Source organism: Emydura macquarii, unplaced genomic scaffold, assembly GCF_026122565.2.
Source record: "Emydura macquarii macquarii isolate MOO-44397 ecotype Brisbane River unplaced genomic scaffold, CSIRO-AGI_Emac_v2 contig_2365, whole genome shotgun sequence".
In the NCBI taxonomy this organism is placed as follows: Eukaryota; Metazoa; Chordata; order Testudines; family Chelidae; genus Emydura; species Emydura macquarii.
The window spans coordinates 1,220,012-1,246,324 of NW_027132502.1; the positions used below are offsets into that span (position 1 = coordinate 1,220,012).

Below are 26,313 nucleotides of genomic sequence, written 5' to 3' on the forward strand. Positions count from 1 at the left end.
AGTCGCAGGCGGGAACAGACTCCCGATCTCCTGGCCTCGCTGCACCAGGCTGCTCTGTCGTTGAAATCGCTTCCTTTGTTCTGCCTGCTCAGTTTTAACCTGAGTTCTCCCCTCACTCGATGTTCATCTCATCGGCTACTGGTCCCTTCCCAGCCCCTGCTGCCGGCCATTGATAAGCTCTTGGAACAGACCAAGTGGCAGGGTTTCTTCCCTGCGATCAGCTGCAGCTGGTGGGTTGTGCCCAGATGCCCCCGGGAACGCGGAACGGTAGCAGGTGGGGAAGGAAATATTCAGAGCGGTGCTTGTCGTCTCTCGGAGGGCGGTTCTGGCTTGTCTGAGCAGGGCTCTGACCAGCTGCATGTTTCGTCCCTTGTTCTAGCTGAATCAGCTGGAGGAGGCGGCAGACGCAGCTCACACCTTCTTCATGGCCAACCCCGAGCACATGGAACTGCAGCAGGACATCGAGAACTACAAAACCATGGCAGGGAAGGTCCACCTGGTCGATCGAGAGGCCAAGCCGCACATGGTGAGTTTGGGAAGCCAGCTCTCTCCGCTGAGCGGAAAACGTGCGTCAACGCTCAGCCAGGGTGGGGGAGAGGTTCTGGGCTTGAAGGAGGGTGATGCAGGCTGCGGACCGAGCATTGCCATGCTGGGACGTGAGCTTGTGGTGGAAGATGTCAGCGTGCGCGCCGTCTGCCTTCGGCCACGTCTGTGATGGGCATTAGAAAGGCAGCGTTTGTCCATTCTCCAGACAGCTTGTGAGGCACCCAGCACAGGATGGTATGAGTGAGGTGGGGGTGACAAAGGCGGATTCAAGCCATCTTCGTCCCCCCCACTCCCAGCCTGGAGACCAGCTTGGAGGCCCACCAGGACATTGATGTAAATCACAGCAGCCTCACAGGCTTGTCCCCGCTGCTGGGGATTGCCAGAGCACAGATGTCTCTTTTCTCCCAGCCCGTGCCGCCGATGCTGGGAGAGGTACTGGCGTTATGCCAGATCTGTGAGCATCACCCAAAGTCCATTGGCGCCAATGGGAAAACTCCCATTGACGTGTTAGGGCCTCAGATACGGTCATGTGTTGTGTGGTGGTGCCCATTAGACAAGCTGGTTAAACCGGCTTTACAGCTGCTGTATGAAGCAGCCAAAATGAACCCAAGAACCAGGCTCGTAGCAGTCACTGGTGAATAATTTCGTAGTGATCCTGAGAATTTACACACGGGAGGTACGGACAGCAGATTTCCCTGCTGGTTCAGCATAACGGGCGATCCTGCGGGATTCTCTCTGAGACATGGCAGGGTCCCATGTGCCACATGTGCATTGGTTTGGGCCCAGATTTGTAAAGGTATTTATCTGTTGCCGCACTTAGTGTTATAACCCCTAACTGATTTAGGAGCTGAAGTCTTACTCGCAAAAGGGGTATAGGCACTTAGGAGCCTAAATCCCTTTGACGGCCAAGGAGATTTAGGCTCCAGAGTGCCTAAATCACTTTTTAAAATGAGACTTAGGCCTCACTGCCTGGCACGTTGCCTGTGTCTATGTACTTCCCTGCCGGCTAGCGAGCCTGCCTGGTCTCTTTGCAGGAGGACTACAGCGCCGGGGTGAAGCTCTATGATGAAGAGGAGTACGCGCTGGCCATCGAGTCCTTGGAGCGCGCGCTGAAGGGTTACTACACTGCGGATGTGGAGTGCCGGGTCCTGTGCGAGGGGCCTCAAAGATTTGAGGAGTACGAGTACTTGGAGTACAAAGCTGACCTCTATGAAGCAATCGCAGGTGAGGTCTCTAACCCACACCCAGGTCCCCTTCCGGCCCATGACATGTATGAGCCTGGGCTCCAGGGGTGGTTTGAACTATAAACTTTAACATCTTTGCTGAATTTGGCAAAGCAGCTTCCTTTCAGTATCTGGCAGTGCTGAACGGCCGTGTGTGTCTGCGAAACTGGCAAGATTTGCAACGCTGAGCGCTGGACTGGGACCTAGGGACCCCGTCTTGTAATCCTGAGTCTGCAACAATCTCCTTCAGTGGGCTGGGGTGGGGGCTGGTTTTCACAGTTGCTGAGCACCTGCAATTTTCATTGATGACAGTGGGCGTTGTGGGTGCTCAGCACCTCTGACAATCAGGCCCTTTGCCCCTCTGCCTCAGTTTCCCCCTCTTCCAAATGGGGACATTAACATCTACCATCCCAGCGTGCTGCGTGGAAGATGCTAAGGGGTCCCCTAAACTGTCTAGAACAATGTACATAAGGACACAGGACTGAAGGGACCTCCTGGGTCGTAGAGTCCAGTCCCCTGACCTCGTTCATAAACTTACCCAGCGCCATCTTAAATCTAGCTAGGTTTTATGACCCCTGTGATGCCGACTGGAAGGCTGCTCCTGACCCCTTGCGTGCTGTGGTCCAAGTTCATCCCTGGTGTTATTTCTCTGAAGTCCATGACGAGTCTGCATCCGCCTTTCACATCTGGTCCCTGCCACCGTGACAGGCTTAACCAAAACCCCCAAACGTCGGGGAAGGTTGGATCCAGATTCTAACTGGACCTCAGGTCTCAGTCCGTTGTGCACTTGCTGACCTGCAAGGCCCTCGGGCATGCTCCAGAGTCCGGCACACAGGGATGGTAGATGTTAATGTCCTGTTTGGAAGAGGAGGGAACTCTGGCTGGCGTTGGGAGCGCCGCAGTCCCTGTGGCAGGATGCCGTGTTCACAACGCAGAGAGTGACAGGTGAGGGACCTAAGAGTGTTTTGCAAGCGTTGCCTAGCACCCCAGTGAGAGGAACTATCACCCTGTCTATAAAGGGGACAACTGAGGTACAGAGAGGATAAGCAGCTTGCTTGTGATCAGTCAGTGCGTCACTAGTAGAATCAAGACTGGAACGCAGAACTCCTGGCTCCAGGGCCTGTCCTTTTACCCACACGACCATCCTACCTTCCACATGCCTGTGCTTCCTGAGATGGGGAGGGCTAGGCAGCTGGGTCCCAGGACAGGCAGGCATGGTAAACTGGCCTAGCGCAGTTTTCATCACATAGGTTCAGAGAGCTGGACTTGGCCAGGTGGGATAATTCAAGGACATATTCTGAACAGCTCATTGTCTGGAACGGCTCAGAACACTGATAAAAAAATAGCGTCGATGCTACAATCATGGGGAAGCAGCAAAGAATTATTAGAGATTAAAAACCTGTCCAGGGAATTGAACACTGCTGGTATACTGTCTTTGGGATTTCATGTGTGACCTTGGCAAAGCAGGGTTAAGTGGGAACCCTCTCTCCATATCCCGGATTGCCTGTAATTAGCAGTAAGGGAAAGCGTGACAATACATTTGAGCCCATTTGGCCTTCGAAGTTTTATATATCTGCAGCTGGCCCGCCGGCTCTGAGAACCGAGGCATGCTCTTTGTGGGATTGTTTTTCTTCTGCTGCTATGGAAAATATTTCCATTCGAATGCAGATTAGTTTCTATTTGTGTCTAACGCCGTTTGCTAGCACAAAGCCGAGACCCTAACTGAAACCAGTGAGATGGGAAACAGCACAGCCAGAGGGAAAACGCTGATTATTTATTGATTGCCCGGTTTTTGGAACGAGACAGCAGATCATTTGTAGTGTTGAGTCATGCAAGGAAAAATGAGAAGCTGTCAGAGAGCTGGTGCACAGGTAGATTTTGTATCTGGATTTTGTCCCCCAGTATAGTTATACCAGAACATACCCTAGTCTAGATATAGTTATACTGGCATAAAGGTGTCTTGTACTGGAATATCTTATTCCCCTTCCCAGAGAAGAAAAAGCTAAACAATTATGAGCGTCTTTTTATAACCATATAACTCTATCCATACTTCTACTGCTTTAACTGTACCAGCAAAGTTAAAACTACACCCGTGTAAGGAAAGCAGTGCAACTTTCATCTGCAGATGAGCCCTCAGAGTCTTTGCATGACAAGCTAATACCGCTGTAGGTCTGGGCATGCACATGCCCCATCCTCTCAGGTTAGCTATACAAAACCCTGGGCCTCATCATACATGAAACCAGGAAAATCTGCAGCTCCTCCTCACCCTGCATGCTGCCAGAGACCAGAGCGGCTGAGTTCCCACCTCTTTCCAAACAGAGAGTTCTTTGCTGTGACCTCCAAGGAGACAGCCCTGATGTGATACAGCTTTGATCCTCCTCCTTCAGGGAGATCATTTGGCAGAGCTGCAGGTGCGGATCATTCCCGGTTTGCAAAGATCACCCTTGTTTAGTGCACGGCATTCAGTGGCTTTTTGCTCTGATGGCGATTGTGTGGGGGAGAGGGGTCAGAGGCAGTTCCTGCCGGGAGGAGGGGAAAGAGGAACATTGCTGCAGCTTTAGTGAAGGGTGACAGACTCAGAGCTCTGCAGAGTGACGCCGTGGAGCAGATAAAGTGTGGGTTGTGCAATCTCCCCCCACCCACACCCTGTCCCTGTTTCTCACAATGGACCCGGAGGGACCTCGTCTAAAGTGAGAGGATTCTTCAGTGTCTGTAACCCTCTCAGTCCTTGGCCTCCCTGCCTGCTGGGGCCAGTTGCTAATGGATTTTGTGGTGACAGCTACTGGGAGCTTGGGAATGACCAAGAAACGCATTTCACAGAGGCCGCTGCACAGCCATCAGCTGGGAATGGTTTTCAGTTCTCCCTGAGACTCCAGTTGCTGTCTCTTGCCTTCCTACGGAGGACTGAGAGTGAGACGTTACAGGATGTCTTACTCCATAGGTTACTGACATGTCTCTGGTACACAGCCACATCATATTTAGTGGAAAGAAGGAATTCTGATACTACTGAGAAAACAGGTGCTCCAAAACAGTGTTCCATTTCCTATCCTGACCTATTACGTAGCGCTGCTGTGGGCTGTTGTGGTGCAGCCACTCTCCACCCCAGAGACGGCTGCATTTCAATGGTGGGTGACGATTCCTGCACTAGAGCCTGTAAAGTAGCTAGCATGCTCCAGGAAGGTTTAAAGTTCAGCTTCCACCTCCCCCACTCTCTTTAGTGCAATATTCTGAGTGTGTGTGTGGAAAATCGGATGTCCACGCACGCCAACAGTTCTTTGAATCCCCAGAGCAGAATGGGGACTGTTTTTTGAGTTTCCGCTTGCCTTCAATGCAAATTCCTAATGCCAGCTATTTGGCAGCCCGGGGGAGCACTCCTAGTAGCAGAGCGTATGTTTTATTTCAAACCCATGTTTGTTCCTTAAAGATTTTAATTGTATACAGAGATGCTGCGAGCAAAGTCAATTTGTAAGTACATTGCAGAAAATGCCCCAAAGTGGAATCAGATGTCAGCTTTGGCTAATAAATGCTACCGCTGACACAACACAACGTACCGTACGCTTTCACCAAATTAGAAATCTTGTTTATGGCAGATGCTTGCTGTTCAGTTTAATTAACCTGAGAGATTTGTCATCTTTAAGAAGTGATGAACATAGGCGTTCTGCCGGCAGCATTTCCACCTTATGCCTTTGATATTTGCAGTCCACAGTACTCCACTAGGTTTTGCTTGAATGGTTGCATTTAACTTCCCAGCCTGACTCGCAGCGGTATTAATCTCGGAATGTCACTCAGTTGGCATGTGTCCCGTATTGTGCTTCTGCTGTGACAGTAGAGAAAGGGTCAAAGATCCGGCTCTTAGAGGCTTTCCAAAGAGTGCTCCAAGAGGAGGAAATGTCATTGTCCAGGGATGAAATTGAGCAAAGGAAATTATAGGCTGCACATCAATCAGAACTTTCTGAGAGATCCCGTTGCTTTGTAAATAAGTCTCCAAAAGGAAGCAGTGGAAATCTTGTTGCAAGAGAGATTTTAAAAATGGATTGAACAAACCACTGGAAAACATGCAGTAGGGAGCAATATTACCCTATTCCTCACATGATGAGCTGGATGACTTCATAGGCCTTTCACATCTCAAGTTCCTTTGATCTCCATCTTGGTGTCCCTCAACTTTGTTTTGGCCCTAGGAGTCAGACAACTTGAGTTAATTCCCATTGCAAAGATGTCCCCGGAGGCCTATTGCGAGTATGTTGAGGTACCTTTGCTGCGGCTTTAGACAGAAATAGCAGTTTTTGCCATAAAGTCTCTCCTCACCAGGTGTGTGAAATTAACATGGAGTAAAACATCAGACAACTAAGCTGTGCCTGCAGAATATGTGCTTGCAAGATGCTCAGTACCTGAGATTAGTTCCTAGTTCTGGTAGAAAGGAAAATGGCAGAAGGCCCAGATACTGTGCAAAGAGCGTGTGTTCCTGCAAGTTGCTGAATGCCTCCAGAGAGGTGCTAAGCACCCTTATGTCCCGCTGGCTTCTCAGGGTATACTCAGCAGGTTACAGGATGGGGCCCTTGTGTCTTTGAACCCCGTGTAGGAAAGTTGGTCTCCATAAACCCAGCTGAGCTTGTATTCTTCAGCCTTCTGAGCAGAGACGTCATCATGTGCCTCTTTCCCCTGCAGATCACTACATGCAAATCCTGGTGTGTGAACATGAGTGTGTCCGAGAGCTTGCCACACGTCCCGGGCGTTTGTCACCCATCGAGAACTACCTTCCCCTCCATTACGACTACTTGCAGTTTGCCTATTACAGAGGTAAAGCTCAGCTCCTTCATTTCGAACAGCCCTTGCTTGGTTTTGTTACTCTTTGTGTTAGTGGAGATTGCTTTATGTGGGGATTTAGATCGTCTCCTGTAGGGCGTGCACCATCGCAACATAACTGCACTGGCTGCATGAGAACCAGAGAGCAAATCTGGTTAGAAGCTGGGAGTGCACGTGGCCTGTCTAATGTTACTCTCCAAGCAGAGTGAAGGGTCCGATTTTTAAAGGTATTGAGGTGCCTAAAGAGGCAAATAGGCACCTGGGTGGGGGAGTTGGATGCCTCGACCTGTTGAAAATCCCACTATGCGCTTATCTGTGTCTTCAGGCCCCTTAAATAAGCTTTAAAGTATTTGGCCCTAAATGCTTTTATAAAAAGCAGCATCACCCGCGCCTCTTGCTCATGAACAAACTCATGAGATTGGCTTGAAAATCAGGAGATGGTTATTTTTTTAATGCTACGTTTTGGGATCTTTTCATTGGCTTTCTGGTTTCTGAGCCTCGGGGGTTTGTGTTTGGGACCTCTAGGGCTATCAACTTGTTTTTTAACAGAAGGTAAATGGAGAATCGCATGTAATCTCCCAAAATAAACAGCAAAGATCGGGAGAGTCACAACAAAATCATGAGCATTGGCAAGACTGTAAAAGTAATTACTTCTGCTTATTGTCAGTTGTAAAACAACTCGTAGGAAAAGACAATGGTTTGTTTGTATATATAAAGAAAGCACACAAAATTACGGTGTCCTAGAGAGCATATACTACAGGGCCTGAGGAGGGGAAAATAAGCAAATATGTCAGTACTGCATGAGAATCCTAAATCAGACTTAAAACTGGGAAGTTGTTCATCTCTCACATTGACAGAATTCCATCCCCCTGATTTTCTGCCCGGGATTGTGCTCTGCTGTTGGTTCTGGGTTTCTGTCATAGCTCTGCCCCTGACTTGCTGTGAGGCCTTGGAAAAGTCACCTAACTCCTCTGTGCCTCGGTTTCCCTCTATGTAAAATAGAGACAATAAGATGGAGCTACTGCAGAGGGATGTTGTGGGGCTGATTCATCAAAGCCTGTCTTTGGCCTTGGGGCCGTTGGGTGAAAGCCTGTCCGAGTGAAAAATCTCATCGTTCCATCTCTGGCTGGCTTCTTTCTTACCTCTCCTCCTAGTGACCTGCGATGCACCCGTCGCACCTGAGTCCCCCAGCTCAGTCGTGCCATGTAATCTCTGTGCCATACCCATCCTCTGCTCTGTCACTTGCAGTTGGGGAGTACACGAAAGCCCTGGAGTGCGCCAAGTCCTACCTCCTGTTCCACCCGGACGACGAAGCTGTCTTGGAGAATGCGGGTTATTACAAGAGCCTTCTGGAAGAGACTCTGGACCCAGAGAGCATCAAACCCAGAAAGGTGAGAATAAATGTCTGGACATCACCCGCCACGGCACAGCACCACAACTGACACGTCATTTGGAAATAGCGCAATGCAGGCAGCAATTTGGTAATCTCCTAGGACCATCACCGATTTTGGGGAAAGGTTTAAGGATTAAGGGCCAGGTGGTTCCCTTGGTCACATCGGTGTAAATCTGGATTGATGTCAGTGACTGGTGGAACAGTTTTTAGCCAAACAATAACCCAATAGGGCAGATGTGGTGGCCACGTAGGGTGCAAACATCAAGGAAGGAGAGGGAAACATTTAGGAGAACGTAAGGGGGGATAAGTAGGAAGAATGTGATGAAATAGGGTAGCAGCACCAGGAGAACTCCAGACAATGAGGCTGTTACTCGACTGGGAAATGTTTCCCCGAGGGTCAGTCTTACTGCTTGAGTCATTGAAAGTTAGACTGGGCAAAGCACTCCAAACTGTTCTGCAGGGAACAGCCTTGCATTCAGCAGGTGGAGGCTGGCCTTGGTTCAGATGGCGAAGCAGGACTTACTCAATCACCACTGGAGGAGATGTCGCCGTAGCAGTAATTTTCCTCGGTGGGTCTCTTTCCCATGCTGGAGAACGTTCCCGTCACTGCCCTGAGAGACGTGTCATCCTGCCAGAGATGGTTTCACTTCCATGTGTCTTAGATCCTGATCTGGCCTGAGAACCTGAGTCCTGGTCTACACTAAAACTTAGTTTGACCTGGCTACATTGCTTAGGGGTATGAAGAATTCTTCCATCAACCGAGGTAATGCCTCTCGAGGGGATGGATTTCCTACAGCGATGGGAAAACCTCTTCCATTGATGTAGCAAACGTCTACACTACCGGGGCATAGCTGCAGTGCATTCGTGGTGTGGACGGAGCTTCAGTGCTTTGCCTAAGGCCACACGGGAATCCTGAATTGGAAGCTCAAGCCCTAACCAACGTAACCCTTCCTCTTCCCATCTCTTGGTTATTGCAGGAAGCTGCCACGTTTCTGAGGCGTCATAAGCTGGAATCTGACCTCTTACAGATGGGAGCAACTGGCCTGGGATTCTCATACACCGAGCCGGTAACGACGTGTAGCTCTTCCTTGCGATTGCCGTTTGTTAGTGCCAGACTTGGCCACTTGGTTTTGGGCTGGTTTTCTGTCCTCATGAGCCAGGCCATGCATGTTAGGTGAGGGATGTCTCAAAGGGGCCTATCAACTTCTGTTCAAGTCAAGAAGAATTTATGGGCCTGGCAAGCCCATACAGACATTACCGATGTGTGAAAGAGACAGACCCCACCTATTAGACCCCAATCCCCTTAGTATCTGGCTGACTCGCTTTCTTTAACATGGGCCCCTTTTCAATCTAGTTACAGACCTTCCTGTGACACGTATCATGGTTTTGTTGGCATGCTTCACAGACATTAATGAATTAAACCTCCCAGCATTCTTGTCTACTAGGGAAGTGGTGTTAGCCATGCTTTACTGTTGGGGAAACTGAGGCAGGCTGAAAGAGGCTAAGTAACTTGCCCAAGGGCACACAGGAAGGCTGTGGCAGAGTGTATAATTGAACATGAGCCCCCAGCCAGTATGTTAGCCACTGGACCATCCTTCTGAAGCAGCTGAAGTAATGGATTTGCAGATGAGCAAACATCCTGAATGCCAGGGCCACAACAGTGCTCCAGAGCCATGCACGCAGGACTCTACCCATGTGCAAGTGCAGAGCAAATGGAATATGCACACAGATTCTTCTCTCCTTTCCCTTCTGCCTCACCCTTTCTTCGGGAAAACCAATGTGCATTTGCTGGCACTGTGACCTGCACATCCTTCCCTGATGTGTGGGGCAGGGATGGTCCTGATAGAGATAACAGGATCCAAACCCTCTCACAGTTTGGTGAAGTTTGAATGTGGATATAGACATCAGAGCCCGGCTTGTCTCTGTAACATACCCAGACTCTGAACACACCTGCACTTGGCGAATGCTCTGGTTCAGAACCAGACACCTTGGCCCCATCTCTAGGGTGTCAAGGAGTCTGCTGAGAGGAATCAGGGCTGCTAACGTAGTCTGGTTTGTCGCCTGCCCTTCCTGTAGAGATCTGCGAGGTGAAACACAAGCACCACTGCACGTGTTGTGGCATAGCTGGATGGAGAAAAGCTGGTGTGTGGGTGTGTATGTGTGTGAGAGAGGGAGAGAGACTACTGCAGTCCACAGCGAAGGTCAGAGAAAGGGTGTGTGAACGTGCTCCCCGGGACATGCCAGCACGGACATCACCAGCACATTCCCAGGAACCCTTTTTTCCTACCTTCCCACCTACCGCTTTTAAAAACTCACGTGTTTCCGGTTCCCTCCCAAATGGTTTTGATGAGTCACTTTGATCATCCCGCGTAAAGAACCCAACCCCCGTCTCTTCCTGCAGAGTTACTGGAGCAGCTACGGCGCCCGCCAGGACGAGCACAGGTAAGACGCAGACCAAAGGCGCAACCTTGTTTTCTGAATGTAGGGTGGCACGGGGTTTTAAAAGGGAGACCGCTGCGCTGGAGAGGGCAGTCTGTTCGCTGGAGACTTACCTGGTGTCTCCAGTCCTGAACTCCAGATATCCCAGCAAGCACCATGACTCCGTGGAAATGTTCAGTCCCTTTTCAGTCTAGTTACAGACCTTTCATGGTTAGCACCCAGCATGGTGCCTCACAACCATTAATGAATTAGACCTCCCCACACCCTTCTCTAGCAGGGAGGTCGTGTTAGCCATGTTTTACTGATGGGGAAACGGAGGCACAGCCAGCCAGGAGCTAGACCCCAGTTCTCCTGAGCCCTAGTGCAGTGGATTTGTGCGAAGGACATGCTGCACCATGCTGGGCCGTGGGCGCCGTACTCATTCAGAAGGGAGGGCGCCGCCGGTGGGAGCACTCATAGCCCTCCCTGCAGCATGTAGGTGCTCCTGAGAGGTCTCTGCCGTAAGGACAGATCCAGCATGTTTCGCTCATGTGACCTTTTTCTCAGGTTGGGCACCCAGAATCCCTAGTCTGTTCTGAACCGCGTGGCCTTTGTGTAAAGCAGCACTTCCCCACCCGTCCTTTCCAGAGCATTTGTTGCGCTGATGGCTGCAAAAAAAAAAAAAAAAGCAGCGTTCCCAGAATCTGAAACCCACTGAAAACGCGTGGCTTTTCCTCTTATCTTCTCAGAGTCCCCTCAGGTGTTCACAGTGAGCTGGCGGATGGTCCGGGGCTGTCTCCGGAAAAGAAACCTAAGCCCAAAATGGATCGAGAGCTGCGGGAGGGTAAGTCTGCGCAGAGGACCCCCGCCTAACCAGAGCTTTCTCTGAGCAATGAAGACGTGTGTTGCTTTACCTGTCAATAGAGGGTACAAAGCCATGAAGTCAAATCCTGGGTTCAGCTGTGAGAATTGCAGGTCCGTTTGTTACAGCTCTGTGTGATGCTGCCGTAGTGAGGGATCGACCGACTTCCCCAGCATGATGCCCTGCAGTTGCGGCCTGATTCTTGAAACCGCTGAGCCCTCTCAGCTGAGCTTCGAATTTGGAGCTTGGAGTCTGGATTGTCTCCTCTGACATGGCAGCTCCCATGCTGCATTTCATACTGATCCCGAGTGCTGCATACCTTGGCGCTCTGTAGTGCCTTTCACCTTCAAAACATGCTGTGGATGTTCATCCTCACACAATACCCCGTGAGGGCAGTGTTTTCCCTGTGGCCCAAAGTCACACACAGTGGAAGCATTAGACTTTGGGAATTCCTAGTCCTTTGTTAGCAGCGCTAGGGGAACCCTTTGACACTAATAAACACTGCAGACTTGTTCTCCTTGCTCACAATTTCATATCTTGGCTTAGTTCAAGTTACTTCCTTCTAAAGCCTGCTAGGCACATTGTCTGAAGGGATTTCAATTTGTTCAGTAGTTGGCCCCCAACCAGAGAAAATAGCCATCAAATCTTAGACTAATAACTGAGCTTTTCCCTAGAACGATTTTGAAAACAGGCACGTTCTTGCCAGATTCCAAAGCCATTTCTTTGCTATAAAACAACCTGACATCAGGCTAGCCCCCGCAGATCCCCTCTATCACCTCTGAGCCATTTCTACCTTGCTCGGGTGGGTGAGAAAATCACGTCCAATATCCGGATGTTTACTTTGCTCTTTGGATGGAGGAAGGGGAGGGTTCCTGACGTGTGGCTGTCATTGTAACCAGATCTCCCAAAGCTTCCTGGCCTTTGCTCCCATTGGAAATCAGGCTCAGCAATTGCAGTAAATATGATGCAGAGAATTAATAGCACTGCGGGATCAAAACTAGAGGAGACTAACATTTGCACAGGCCAGGGCCACATGTTCAGACCATCAGTGGCTGTGCCTAGTTTGCATGTTGCAGCCACCCTCTCCTTTAATACAGAGGGGCAACTCTCAGCAGCGACAAACACGCCCTCCTGAGCTGAGTGTCCCCGCAGTATTGGATCACGTTGCATGTCCCTGCAGGGGCTGCGTTTGGCCCAGTGTGTTGTTAGTGCTTCCCAGCACTGCACAAGCAATGGAGGCAAACCTGCTACTTCAGAGCTCTCAAGCTCGTTGGTATTTTTTAGTCAAATCATTTTTTGTTTGTTTGTTCTTTACATTTTGTGGGAAATTTGCACTTTAGCTGAAATTCTCCAAGTTTCCAGTTTAAAAAAAATAACACACCAAAAGCAAGATTTTCAGATGTAGTCTGTCCCCCGCCCCCTTTTAATTCCCTTTTTATTTTCCCCATTTCCAATTACAAAAAGGAGTGAGGAAAAGGAGGGCACAATGAAAAAAAAATTGTTTTTTGTTGGTAAAAAAATCTGAAAAATCACTCTCCAGAAATTAGAAAAAAATGGATCCCCCCCGCCATTCCTATTAAAGCTTTTCTCAGAAAATCCTTTGCTTGGCTCAGTGCAGGACACCCTTGGGAACTGATTCTTTCCTGTCCTAACTTTGCGTAGGCATAACTCCATTGGCCCATGTGCGCTTTCTGCAAATTTCCCCAGCTGTCATTTAGATCAGGATCGGGTCCCCATGGCGTTGTCTAGATTTAGCCAAAGAAAATGCCAGTGACCCCGTTGCCCTGTTCCGTTCCAGCTGGTTTTGACGCACGTACTGCCTTGGATATCGGAGCACCTCTTGTCCTGAGCGTGTAATGTCTCGGGACACACCGGCGGCCAAACAAATCATTAACACAGTCACTGTGTGTGTGTGTGAGTTTAGGCTTCCCCTTGATGCCTCCGCAGTTGTCAGCACAGGCTCGGGAAGCTAGAGGAGCCTCACCAGCTACATGCCTAAGTTGTGATACAAGGGTGTAGTGTTCGCACGACAGCTCCCTCGGCTGCGGCTGCGAGTTGCCTGGGTCCCTTCAGTGCAAACCGCTTGTAAGGAACCAAAACACATTTGTAAGGCCTTTTATTCCTTCGGGTCTTTTGGTTCTTTGATCTCGACCCCAGCTGGGCTCTTCTCGGCCAGGATAAACATCCCGATGGTGCAGGTACAGCCCGGGCAGATGCCGCAGACCGTCGTAGCCTCAGAAGGGTTGCCAGAAAATGCTGCTTGTGAGGATGAGCTCCTGGAGCACCGGGAGGAAAGGAATGGTAGCATCTCCGTGCAGCAAGCTGTCTCCTGCCTTCCTCGCTTCATCCCCGGCCATAGAGGGCAGGCACTCAGGATGCAAAGAGCCTCTTTGTTTTGAGCCAAGGTTTCACCTGGCTGTACAGGCAGACCTTGATACGCTCCAGTTCAGGCTTCCCTGAAGATTGGTTGCGTCCTGGGGAGGGCACAGAGTAGGGCAGGGAAGGGGTGAGGATTGCCGACGTTAGCATTACTCCCAGAAGCTGCTGGTTCCCTTGCCTGTGGCGTGTGTGCATGGGTTTCCTGAATATGACGCGGAGCTCCACTGCTGCAAAGCTGAGAGGCTCCACGGAGCTAGAGCGGCTGGGCTTTGCAGGAATGGAGCTGCTGGTTCTCCCAACAGCTGATCACCAGAAGGTCTCGGACGTCTCCTGAGAGTTCAGGTGATTGCGTGTTGCCCCCAAAGCCTGACCCCGAACTCCTTTGGGTTGGCAGCCCCAGACTGTGCACAGAGCTGGTCAGAGGATTCATTCAGCACGAACCTCTGAGCACGTCTCAGCTGTCAGAAACAATACAGCTCCTCTTTGGTTTTGGCAGCGAACGACCTGCTGTAACTGTAACAGGCAGTTGGCGTCGTTCGTGGCTTCCCCCAGCAGATGGCTGGGATTACAAAAATATCGCCAGAATGAAAAAGCCTCCCGAAGGGACAACCATTGTAGCTCCACTCCTGAGTGGCAGGGGGCGGGGGCGGGTAATAAAATCAAGGGATTAGTAACAGAGCTTTGCATTGCTAGGGACTATTGGGCTGATTTGGCTCCGTGGAGCTTTCATGGAAAACTCCCTGTTGATTTGTGATCAGTAGAATCAGAGCAGCGGAGGGTTGGGAGGCAGCTCAGCAGGTCATATAGTCCCACCCCCTGCTCCCAGCAGGACCAACCCCAGCTCAATCAACTAGTAGATCCGGCCTCAGCTCTGGTTCGCTTTACTCCCAGAAGGAATCCTATCAGCTTCCACTGGATGGTGCACATGGATGAAGCAAGCAGAATTGAGCCCTCGATCAGCTGCGTGGTGGCTTCTATGGGCCTGTCTAGGAAATATTATGACCACCGGAGCCCCGAGTTAGATGAGATGGGAGATGACAAGGACAGGTTACGTTCAGCATCGTGTCAGCTGCTCCTGGTTAAACCCAGAGCACTGCGAGGCAGAGCTCCTGGCGCAGGTTTGCCATGGGGCCCGTTAACCCCTTTGTGTCTGTGTCTGCCCAACCTCTAAGCAGCAATGTTGAGGCTTCCCAGTCATCAAAGCGGTACTGGATGTCTGTGAAGTGTTTGGAGACCTCCGTGTGAACAGCGCGAGGCCAGGGCAAATCCTTCTGGTGTGTAAAGACCATCTAGCCCCAGCACTTACCCATTTGCACCCATTGTAGCAATCACCAGTGCACTTGCTGGATATTTGCGGTTCACCTTTTCACAACTCGATCCTGGCAGCTGAAGCTCACCTTTGGCCAGCAATGGGGAGCTGTTGAAAAGCAAATCCAGAAGGAAGCAGTGACAAAAACATTTGTATGTGTGCCCACTGCACTGTGCGGGGACAAGCGACGAACCTGATCACGGAAGTTCAGAGCCCAATCGGATAGTGCCCAAAGTGTGTGAGGTGTGGAGCCAGGGCTGTGTTTCTGATCCATGCGTGTTTATCATCAATATTATCATCAAGCAATAAAACAGACTGTGAAGGACGCTCCCTGTCCAAGAAACCTAAATCTTCTTTGCAGATCATTCCTGTGCTAGTGGTGGGATCTTGACTCAGTTTCATGTATCCTCCGTTGGCCTGGAGCCCTTCCAAAACAGAAATGAGCTGCAGTTGATCCAAAAAAGAAAAGAAAAGATTGAATAGAAACATTCCATCATGCCACATTTCGAGAGAAATGCTGTGCTGCTGCCGCCTCCTTTTTATTGCAGCTTTCCAACAGCAGATAAATTTCCCGTGATTCCGAAGCCTTTCACCTTCCTCCCAGGGAAACATCTGGTTTCGGGTTTTGATTTGCTCTGCTATGGAACATGAGGGCAAGTTTTCGAAACACACAGACTTTGTTTTTATTGTCTTGTTTTTCGGTCTGGATGAGGGCGGCCTGATCCCCTGTCCCTGGGCAGGAGAGAGAGCGTGTGAGCATCAAGCTGCATGTACGCCAAGTAGCTAATCACTTCCGTGCTCCCTGCAAGGTACCCGTCCAATTCACCGACTTCCTCCTGCCCAGCAGAACTAGGATTTATTATTATTATTATTTATTTTGATTACCCTAGCACCTAGGGGTTAGGCCCTGTGCAAACCCAAAACAAAAAGACCCAATCTGCAGCATGGAATGCCAGATTTGTGCCCATGCCGTGGGGACAATACACAGCCTGGTCTATTTCAAGAGGCCCTCAAAACCAACCCAAGACATCAGCCATCATGAACAGAGATGAACCCCTTATGTATTGCTACAAATCGGCTGCTCTAGGCCTACGAGGAGGGGGCAGAACATAGGGCATCTTGCAGCAGGCTGCAGAGCGGCCTGTGATCACAGCTGTTGCCTTTCTGCCTCCAGCCCTTCCCAGGGGTTCATTTAGGAATGAACCATAAAGTAACGAGACTTTAGGACTATGTCTAGTCTGTGACGCGGTGGCCCTTTTGGCTGCATGAGCAGATGGTCCCTGCGCCAATGAGCTGAAAATGTGGACACGAGAGATGCCGGAAGGGCACAACCGACTGGAGGGGGACGCATGGTAGGAGCGAGACAGCTGTGACCAGCATAATGGCGTGGTCCCAGCGGCACAGCGTTCCCCCTTCCACAGCTTCCCTGTCTCCCAGGAGCCCTGCCTGGGGGGGGGGAAGATCCGCTCCCTGACCACAGATTGGCCTTCGACGAGAACTCCTGCTGGCAGCAATGTGCATGAGTAACGCAACCGCAGAGAGCCATCGGGAGTAAGAAGGAGGCAAAAAAAAAAAATGCTGATGCCTGTTCCAGAGCCTTGAGTCAAATACAAAAAGGGCTCATACAAAACAAACACAGAGGAGATTCAGGGTCAACTTGAAATAAGAATGGGTTATATTGGCTGCTCAGCAAAAAGCCAATTAGCTGCTGTCTGGGGCACTGACGAGGCCCGGTTGCGTCTCAGTGCCGAGTTTTAAAATGTGGTCCGGGTGCTCTGATGAGAAAGTGGGGACCACTGCCACTCCAGCAGCGAGCTGATTTCTCCTCTGTGTGTTCCCATTGCCTCTGTCTTTGCTATTGACACCAGGCCAGATTCTGCTCTCCCTTGCGCTGCTGTGAAGCTGTTCCTCTGGAACGCCGCCAGGCTGAGCTCAGCTGGCCCAGTGCCTCGGTGCGACTGACGGCCAGTGAGGAGGTGTTGTGTTCAGGGCTGTTTTGTTCCCGTCTTTCCCGCAGGGGGGTCCCTGCTCTACAGCGATGTGGAGTTCGTCTATAACTCCCAGCTGCTGAACGGCACGCAGCGGGTGCTACTGGATAACGTCATCTCGGAGGAGGAGTGCGGAGAGCTGCGCAGACTGGCCAGCGTGAGTCTCTGCGATGCCGGGGGCTGGAGGTGGATGGGGGGAGAGGCCGGGCAGGGGAGCCACGCGGGGGAGGCTGTGGTGGTCTGCTTTTAGCTAACCGCACGAGGCCCCCGGCAAACGCGAAGCCCTTGTCTCCAAATTGTACCCTCCCACACGCACGTAACGCTAGTGAGGTCAGCAGGAATTGCATGCTGTGTATCCAGGGTCGGCCTTTGGCTTCTGCACCAGAACTGGGTGATCGGCACTTGGTTCAGCACATCGAACGGCCCTCTGCAGCCCCGCTTCTGGCCCGTGCTGCGGTGCCGATAGACACCAGCTAAGAACCTGGCCCACCTTGTTTGCCAGCGGCAGAAAAAGACACGGTTGGGCAATAGCCCACCCCTAAATAATCCCTTTGCTTATGTTACAGATACCCACTTCCCTTTTCCCCGAGTGATGCACTTTGTTTACTTTTTGCATTTCACTTAGCTGGGGCCATTGATAGCAGCCGATCGTTTTTGCTCTCTGTCTATAGTTGGTTTCATTTTCTCCCTGTTTCTCTCTGCGTGCGGGGCCATAAACTTTGTGTTCCACAAGACCTCAGGGGATGGAGGCTTGAATCCCACAGCAGATATTTTCATTTTAAAAAAACTGGGTGACGTTTAAGGACCGATCATGAGTTGCAAGGATAATTTTCCATATTTCTTTAACCAAATTGAACTGTGCTCTTTAACAATAATACCTAGCTTTTGCATAGTGCTTTTAACCCATAGATCTCCAAGGACTTGACAGAGGAGAGAAGGACTGTTATCCCCATTTTAGAGAGGAGGAAACTGGGGCACAGTGGTATAGCAGCTTGCCTGAAAGCAGTGGAATCGCTGAGCTGAAAACAGCTCTGCAGTCCTGAATCTCGCTGGTTGCCACAGAGCCATGAGGGCTCACGCGTCACCTCAAGCAATAACGATGCTGCAGCTGGCCCTTAGCTGACTGTGCCATTGATGAGACCAAAGCAGAATAGAACCCGTCTAATTCCGTCCGGGTTTCTCACTGGGTGAGGGTTAGACATTGCGGGTGCAGGGAACAGGATGAAGAATATTTCTGATTTGGGGGTTTCTGCTCGGGATAACTGAGATCCCTTCCCCCAACATCTGTTCGGGCCATTTCTTTCAGGAGATCATGCTGGCTGGAGATGGCTACAGAGGGAAAACCTCGCCCCACACTCCCAATGAGAGGTTCGAAGGTGCCACCGTCCTCAAAGCTCTCAAGGTGCGGTTCGCTCTTCCCTTGGGTCCCGGGGGATGGTTCCGCGCCCCCCCCCTCCTCCCCCCGGCTGTCCGGGGCTCATTCTGCTGTGTGATTGCCCTGCAGTCTGGCTACGAGGGACTGATCCCGCTGAAGAGCGCCCGCCTGTTCTACGACGTCAGCGAGAAGGCGCGCCGGATCGTGGAGTCCTACTTCCTGCTGAACTCCACCCTCTACTTCTCCTACACACACATGGTCTGCCGCACCGCCCTGCCCGGTAAGGGGGGGCCTGGCCCTGTGGCTCGGTGCTACGGAAACAGTCAAGAGGGAGGGGAGGATGCTGTTGACCGTACAACTGTTTTGGTGCTCCTGCCTCGGAGATCCCTCCCCCGAGGTCTCCCTGGAGGAAGCCACTTGCACGGGGCATGAGTTTGTTCAGTGTTTTGCTCTTCATCCCTCTGTCCTTCTGCTTTCCCCCTTTCTCTCTCTGTCTCAGTGCCCCCCGCCCCCACCTGTGCTCTCTTTCACCCCAGATTGGCTTCTCCGTTCCATCAGGCCCCAGGTGTCTGTCTGCAATGGAGATGTGAATTCTTTGTCTCCGGGCTCCCCAGATTCCAGCTTTCCCCCTCCCCTAGTCTTTGCCTTTCAGCTGGCAGCGAGCACCCTCCAAGTACAAATGCCACGGGGCGGGGAGGGGGGAGCCGAGCTCCGAGACCCTGCTTCTCCCACCTCACCACTTCCTCTCCCCTCTACCCCCACGTGGGGCTGCCTAGGCCAGCAGGAGAAAAGGGACGACCTGAGCCACCCCATCCATGCCGACAACTGCCTGCTGGACCCTGAGGCCAGCGAGTGCTGGAAGGAGCCCCCGGCGTACACCTTCCGGGACTACAGGTAGGGGCTGAGTTGACGCGTGCCAATAAGAGCTTGTGCCAGGTGCGGGGGCCAGGCCAAGGGAAACAGACAAAGCCTGTTCCTCGCTGGGCTCCAGGTAGGTGGGGCATGACCACAGGAGCCCGTTTTGGCTCCGCTGCCGGGTAGCGTCAGGCCGCCCTGGGGCAGGGAAATCCCAGCCAGCGATGGGCTGAGGAGGCAGGTTCTGGATCCAGGGTCTGGCTGTGGTTCTGGAAGGAATCAGGGCCAAGGTCCAGGCAGCCTATGGCCCATTGAGTCGGTGGGAGCCTTTCCTCTGACTGCCTCGGCTGTCACAGCGGCCCTGGGAGCATGGTTAGCCACCTTCTTCCCGCTGGCCACCGGGCCAGATCCGCTGTGGCAAATCCTGTGTTTGGGAATGTCAGCTCTGAGCACCCCCCAGCTGCGAGGGGGAGGGGGGGGGGCCCGCCAGCCAGCCTCAGTGGGATCTTGTCCTTCTTCCCCCAGCGCCCTTCTGTACATGAACGCGGATTTCGAAGGCGGGGAGTTTATATTCACTGAGATGGATGCCAAAACTGTGACCGTAAGTGACGCGCCTTCGCTGGGAAAGCTGGTGGCAGGTGGTTGCCTGAGGAGAACCACGTTGTTTTCCTTCCGACGCCACTCCTCCAGAGCTTCAGGGTTTGTGCTGGGGGAGACGAGGCCCCACGGGAGTTCCTGAACCGCAGGCCAGTCCTGCGTAGCCTGTCTCACAAGTACCCAATGCAAGGTGCTGCCCCAGGGGCACAGGACGTTGGTCCCGCTCCTCAAAGGTATTTACTGAAGTCAGTGGGAGTTAGGCGCCTGAATACCTCTGAGGATCGGGAGCTTAGAGCTGCTGTTCCGTCCACTGAAAGCTGAGCAGTGCAGTAAGCAGAGCCGCTCTACGGCTCTTTCCCATTGGCCAGCGTTCTGCGGGCGGGGGAGGAGTTGTACAAAACACCTGGGTCCCGCGATAACCCTTTGCACTTACACTCAGCGGTGCTTTCCGTCAGACGATCTCTGAGCACTTGAGAAATATTAGATAAGTCTCATGCCTCGGTGAGGAGGACTGCGGTGATGGTTTCTCCATTTTACAGAGGGAGAAACCGAGGAACAGAGAGGCGATGCCGTTTGCCCCAGGCTGTGCAGCGGGTTAGCATCAGGCCTAAAAAGAAAACCCTGGAATCCTTGCGAACAGCCCTCTTCTGTGGTCACACGGTGATGGTCCAGTGCCGTGCTTCTCCAACTTATTGGGCGCTCTTACTTCTGCACCGCTGCTGCTCTCTGCTCTGCCTTCAGAGCTGGGCAGCTGGAGCGGGTGTGTCTCACCCCGGCCTGAGAACCTCTGGTATAGAGGGAACCACAAACGTCAAGCCGGTAACTCCATTCACTGCGACGTGTTCAAATAGCCCTGCCACCCGCCAGCCGAGCAGGGATTGGTTTCAGCCACTCACGAAGGTGTTTGTTAACTTCCTTCCAAAGCTGAGTCATGCAGAGAGAGAGCAGGGCAGAGGGTGGGAAAGATGCACCCTGCTGGCACTGAATGAAACCGACCCTGCTCTCCTGGGAGGCAATGGAAAAACAGCCAGTGATTTCAGTGGGTGCAAGATCGGGCCTTCGGGAGTGAAAAAGGCTAATGCATGCTGGGAGCCAATAAAAGGGGCCCCACCTGCTGCCATGTACTGTCAGGGCTTTTCAAATGACTTCAGCTATGACCTCCGACTTGAGGGCCCCTCCAGAAGACAGTCACTAGCCTCGGCAACCCTCTGACTAGAATACATTCTAGGAGTAACCTGAAAAGCCATGTTCTCCATCCAGCATGACCTCTTCAGTGTGGCTCACAGCCGCCTGCTCTACGGCTGTGAATGGGGACAGCCTGAACCGGCTGGAGGGTTTTCATGGCTACTCGATTCAGCTGACAAGCAATTTCTATTCCTCTGCCGTGGAAGATGCCAGTGGAAGCAATACTGAAGCAGTGTCATGACCTCGCTGCTGGCCGCCCGTGCACTTTCAATCGCTCAGGATTCCTGATTTCTGCAGAGAGTGGATTTTTGGACTCCCTGATCCGTTAAGTAACCAGTTAGACTAAGACTCTGGTTTATAAAAAGCCGACTGGCCAGCTGAGAATCCTACTTCGCGTGTGCCTGATTGTCTGAACTTTTTCGCCCTCTACTGGCCAAATTTGAAGCAAGTGAGACAAGGTGGGTGAGATACGAAAGCTTGTCTCTCTTGACGCCGACAGACGCTGGTCCAATAAAAGATACTACCTCACCCACCTCGCCTCTCTAATATCCTGAGGCAGACACAGCTACAAGAACACTGCATACAGAATCTGAAGCAGGAACATTTAACCTGTTGGTGAGAGGATCATAGAAAAGTAAGGCTGGAAGGAACTTTGAGAGATCATCAAGTCCAGGCCCCGGTGCTGAGGAAGGACCAAGAAAACCTAGACCAACCCTGACAGGGGTTTGTCCAACCTGTTCTTAAAAACCTCCAGTGGGGGGGAGTCCACAGCCTCCCTGGAAGCCTCTTCCAGAGCTTACCCACCCTTAGCATTAGATAATTTTCCTTAATATCTAACCCGAATCTCCCTTGTTGCACCTTAAGCCCATTGCTTCTTGTCCTATCTCCAGTGGACATGGAGAACACTTGATCATCATCCTCTTTATATCGGACCTTAACATATTTGAAGCCTGTTACCAGGTCCCCCCCGGGTCTCCTTTTCTCAAGACTAAACATGCCAGGTTTTTTTAACCTTTCCTCCTGGGTCAGGTTTTCTGAACCTTTGATCATTTTTGTCCACATCTTTCCTCGAAAGTGACTCCCCAGGATAGCCCAGGCCGGAGACCTGCCCTGAAAACCATTCCTAGAGCAGAACTTTTAGAAAAACACCCAGTCTTGATTTCAAAATGGTCAGTGACGAAGAATCCACCATGACTCTTGGTAAATTAACTTTTGTAAGAATTGCCCTCACTGTTAAAAAATGTCTGCCTTACTTCCTGATGCTCAGCCAGCGTGTGAAGGTTAACGGGCTCTCATTGACGGGGCACTTAATTACTGCCTAGTTTGAGCACAGCCGGTTTGCAATAGTGGAGTGTGTTGCATTGAATTTTGCACAGAGTTTACACACTGCCTCGTCTCCTCTGGATTAGTCTTCTGCAACGGCACTGAGCCGCCCTTCTTGGGCAAAATGATGCCCGTCTTGGCAATGTATTGAATTTCCGAGTACCATACAGATCATTAGCTCACGGAGTTATCCAGAGAGACCCACTAAAGCCTGAACGTATGCGAACCCAGGGGAAAACAAGAGATCTGCCGTGTAAAAACAGGTGCTTGTTCTTTGCCATGAGTGTCGATGCTGGTTGTGTTTGCAATGTTTTACTTCTTTGTTTTGTTTTTTACAGGCTTCTATCAAGCCAAAGTGTGGGCGCATGATTAGCTTCTCGTCTGGCGGGGAGAACCCCCACGGGGTCAAAGCCGTCACCAAAGGCCAGCGGTGTGCTGTGGCCCTCTGGTTCACTTTGGACCCACTTTACAGAGAGGTGGTGAGTTCTTTCATCATGGCTGGAGCAGCGATGGCCACAAATGGCATGGGGGCATCACAGAGCAGGGCAGCTAGTGAAAACCAGGGAGCTCCTTGTAACGGTCAAAGAGGCCCTTTTGTCTAGCCACAGAGACGCCTGCCTAGACAGAAGTGTTGCGTCCGCCTTGGAATCACGTTTCCAGATCCGGGTGGAACCCCTCTTCAGGGCTTTGGATACTGTCATGCTGTATGGGGCGTAGCGTTAGAGATGGAATAACTGATGGGATTGACCAGCCTCGCACGCGGGTGGGGGGTGGGGAGGGAGGGCAGGGCTCAGGTGAGCAGCTTGGGCCAGCCCCGTTTGGTGTCCCGTTTTCCCTTCGGGAAATATGGTCACCCGACCCATAATGCAGCTGGTCAGTTGTGTCCTGTTGTGGGCCGGGGACTACAACCACCCTTCCTCACCCCTGTCATGAGTATTGCCCTGAAGCTTCTGAGCTTCCAGAGGTACCGCTGTTACTGACAGGCATAAAAAACGGGGAGGATTTTCAACGGGAAGTGAGGCCCATGAGACCCAGGGGAAGGAGTTCCTCGGTCCCCCCATGCTTGTGTCTCTGGTAGCAATGCCTCCTGGCCATTCCCAGCATGACAGAGGGGTGTGTGGGCGGGGGGACAGCTCGCTTTTCCCAAGATACGTCTACACTGGTGCCGAGGGTGCGGATGGCAGCTCCTGCAGAGAGATCTGCGCCAGCGGCGCTCTAGCTAGTTCGCAAGACAAAGCAAAGCAGCGAAGATGCCGTGGCAGGGGCGTCCCAAGTGAGCGCGTCCCCGGCAGCCAAGGCGGGCTTGCACAGGCCACGCTGCGGCGTCCTCACGGCTGTTTGTGGCGAGCTAGCTGGAGTACAGCAAGCACGGGTCCGTCGGCACGAGTTGCCGGTCACACCCCCGGGCTGCAGTGGAGACGTACCTCAAGGGTCCGTGATGTGAGGGTCAGCGCCCTTTGCGCCAGACCCAAATCCTGCCGTCCTCTCAGCTCCGGTTTGTCCTGCGGGTGTTGAGTCCAGTGTAGACGTAACCTTTAGGGCAACGTTGGTGCTGAGCATTAGTGACACCTGCTGGGCCATTCGGTGAATGACGGGTGCAGCGTCCCAATGGAAATCCACAGCAAGGCAGAAGACCAGGGGACCTCTCCTGCTTTGTGAGCGCAGAGTGCTTTCGGCCAGCGATCTCAAAGCCCTTAGCAGCCGTTAGTTACTTCAGCCAGATAGGGCCCTTTTCACCAATGGCGAAATTCGGGTGCAGAGGGGTTCAGTAGCTCCCCCCACCCAGGACGCACAGAAAGCCACTAGCAAAACGGAATAAAACCCAGCCCTCCTGACACCCAGGCTGCTAATTCAGTCACCAGATAGTGCTTCTGATTTATGGGCTCCTGGGGGGGTCCGGCAACCCCAGCCTGCCCACCCCGTGGGGCCTTGGTTCAGGACATATGTACACGGTGGTGCTGTAGTTCTATGTGTTGGGTGCTGTACGTGCATCGGATGAGGCCGGCCTCCAAAGAGCTTAAAATCTAAATAGGTGAGACAGTCAAAGGGTGGGAGGGGAAACTGAGGCACAGAGCAGTCAAGTGACATCCCCAAGGTCGCAGTAGAGCTGATGCTCGCTCTCCCGAGTGCCAGCTTGGTGCCCTATCCATGAGCCCACACTGCACCCCCAGGCGAGTTGTGTCTAGGTCTTACACCAGCCTTCTGTGCCAGGCTGAATTTCCTCCTCCGTGGAGGAGAACAGACACCGAAGCGGCTGCTGTTATTTATTCTTCCTCCTCCTCCGCTTCTCCGCAGGAGCGAATGCAGGCAGACGAAGTGATAGCAACGTTAGACCAAGAGCACCTGGGAGCCGGCGACCTGAACATCAACCCAAAGGATGAGCTATGAACTAGGCCAAGGACTTTCGATTAAATATTTATTTAATATTGTTAACTTTACTAGAGCCCTTTTATTTTTACACAGCGCCTCAGGGCAAGTGGGGAGCTTCTCCCTCTGCTGGTGCTGACTCTCCCAGCTGCATTCGCTGGCTTTCCCCAGCACTTCTCCAGGTCCCTTTTTAGGCCTCTGTTCCCCTGACAGGCCCTCTTCCAGTTCTGCAGGCAGGGGTCTCTCCTCAGATCCTGCCAAGGAGAACATAGATCAGGGGGTTCATGGAGGATCTACGGCTTCACGCGTCCTATTCCCTGTCCTTTAACAAATGAGGTCTGCTGAGCACACGGTGTAATTGCTCTGCCAAGGATTCCCACCTGTGTTTTGCAGAAGTCCCGTGCAAAGCAGTATGATGGAAAGAGGACCAAACCCAGCAGTCTGATTTCCAGCGGTGCACACACGGATTGCATTTTCCCATTAACAACTGGGGGTACTCAGCTTCATGCCGTCCTCTCTGGGCTTCCATTGCGGTGCAGGAGGTGGCCATGTAAAGTTAGCGGTCCCTGGCCACCAGCTGGTGTAGTCGGCGTGCCGGTCTCAGGGGTGTTAGGGTGACATATTGCTTGATGTGCATTTTGCATCTGTTCACAGTGAGGCTACCATAAAGGATTTGGCATCTGCGGGTAGCGTGTGCTGTTTATGAAGTCCAAGAGCTCCGGCAGGCCACTACGTTCATACCTTGCTGTGTCCTCGTCTTCTCCACGTGAAGGGTGAATATAACCCTGGCACCAGGACCAGGCTTATCCAATCAGAGCCTGCGCTGCTGTAAATCAGGGTAATCGTGGAAGCCATTGAGAATCTGACCAAGTGCATGGCTTAGGGTCAGATCCTCCTTGGCGTCCATGATTCCCTGACGTAGAACAGCTGAGCTGCTGATGGGATAGCCCTTGTCCTGGCCCTAGGACTGCATTCAACCTGCATGTGGAGAAGACGACGCAGCAAGACACAGACTTAGTGGCCTACTTAGGGGCCTGATAAACAGCCCCTGATAGCCACAGCGTAGCCTTTACCAGCTGAGGCTAGGAGGGGGCAAATTCCCTCAGCCCCCCTTGTAGGCAACTGCGGCTATTGCTCAAGGGCCGGCCTGCGCTCCTGCCCTGTGTCCCAGGGGTTCTTGCCCCAGCCCCCAGGGTGGTGATGTCAATGTTTTTGGCTCTGCAGTAGGCCAGGGCACCTGTGGGGCAGGTTCAGCCTATTTTTTTTTCTAATATCCCTGAGCCTCTGGCCTGGCCCCCTGACGCGCACGGTGCCCTGTTAAAGCAACAGCCGCGGCAACGCATGAGGAACGCCAGCTCCATCGTCACAAGCTGTGTGTGCACACCGACAACCGGTGCCTAACCACGAAATGCTACGTCGATGTCTTTACAGTGGGGTTACACCGCTGCCCCCAGCAAAAATGTAACACTAGCGCCCACTCCTTCCCGGCTGGGGGCCGGGGGGAGCAATGGTTCATCCTACCTCTGCACATCCCAGGCGCCTGAAAAACCTCTCCCCCAGCACAGCTGCATAAACTGGAGCCTTCAAGAGCAAGCCTGCTAGTCTACACCTGTGTGATGCAAACTCCAGTTCTCATGCGGTGCGAGGCCAGAAGGGAGCCGCCCCGTTTACACGCGTCTACAGCAGTTCG

At 52.2% G+C, this 26,313-nt stretch overlaps 1 protein-coding gene across 1 annotated transcript in view; it reads left to right on the forward strand.

Moving 5' to 3' along the window:
* P3H2 (prolyl 3-hydroxylase 2) overlaps positions 1-24,694 on the forward strand; it is a 105,800-nt gene extending 81,106 nt beyond the window's left edge. The window contains exons 2-15 of the mRNA XM_067561059.1: positions 380-526; positions 1,581-1,770; positions 6,435-6,566; positions 7,821-7,963; positions 8,943-9,032; positions 10,367-10,407; positions 11,133-11,227; positions 16,951-17,078; positions 18,228-18,323; positions 18,426-18,576; positions 19,073-19,190; positions 19,677-19,752; positions 22,595-22,735; positions 24,552-24,694. Of these exons, the coding sequence (XP_067417160.1) occupies positions 380-526; positions 1,581-1,770; positions 6,435-6,566; positions 7,821-7,963; positions 8,943-9,032; positions 10,367-10,407; positions 11,133-11,227; positions 16,951-17,078; positions 18,228-18,323; positions 18,426-18,576; positions 19,073-19,190; positions 19,677-19,752; positions 22,595-22,735; positions 24,552-24,644 (1,641 nt within the window). The 3' untranslated portion in view covers positions 24,645-24,694. The remainder of the gene's footprint in view (positions 1-379; positions 527-1,580; positions 1,771-6,434; positions 6,567-7,820; positions 7,964-8,942; positions 9,033-10,366; positions 10,408-11,132; positions 11,228-16,950; positions 17,079-18,227; positions 18,324-18,425; positions 18,577-19,072; positions 19,191-19,676; positions 19,753-22,594; positions 22,736-24,551) is intronic.
* Positions 24,695-26,313: the final 1,619 nt, after the last annotated feature.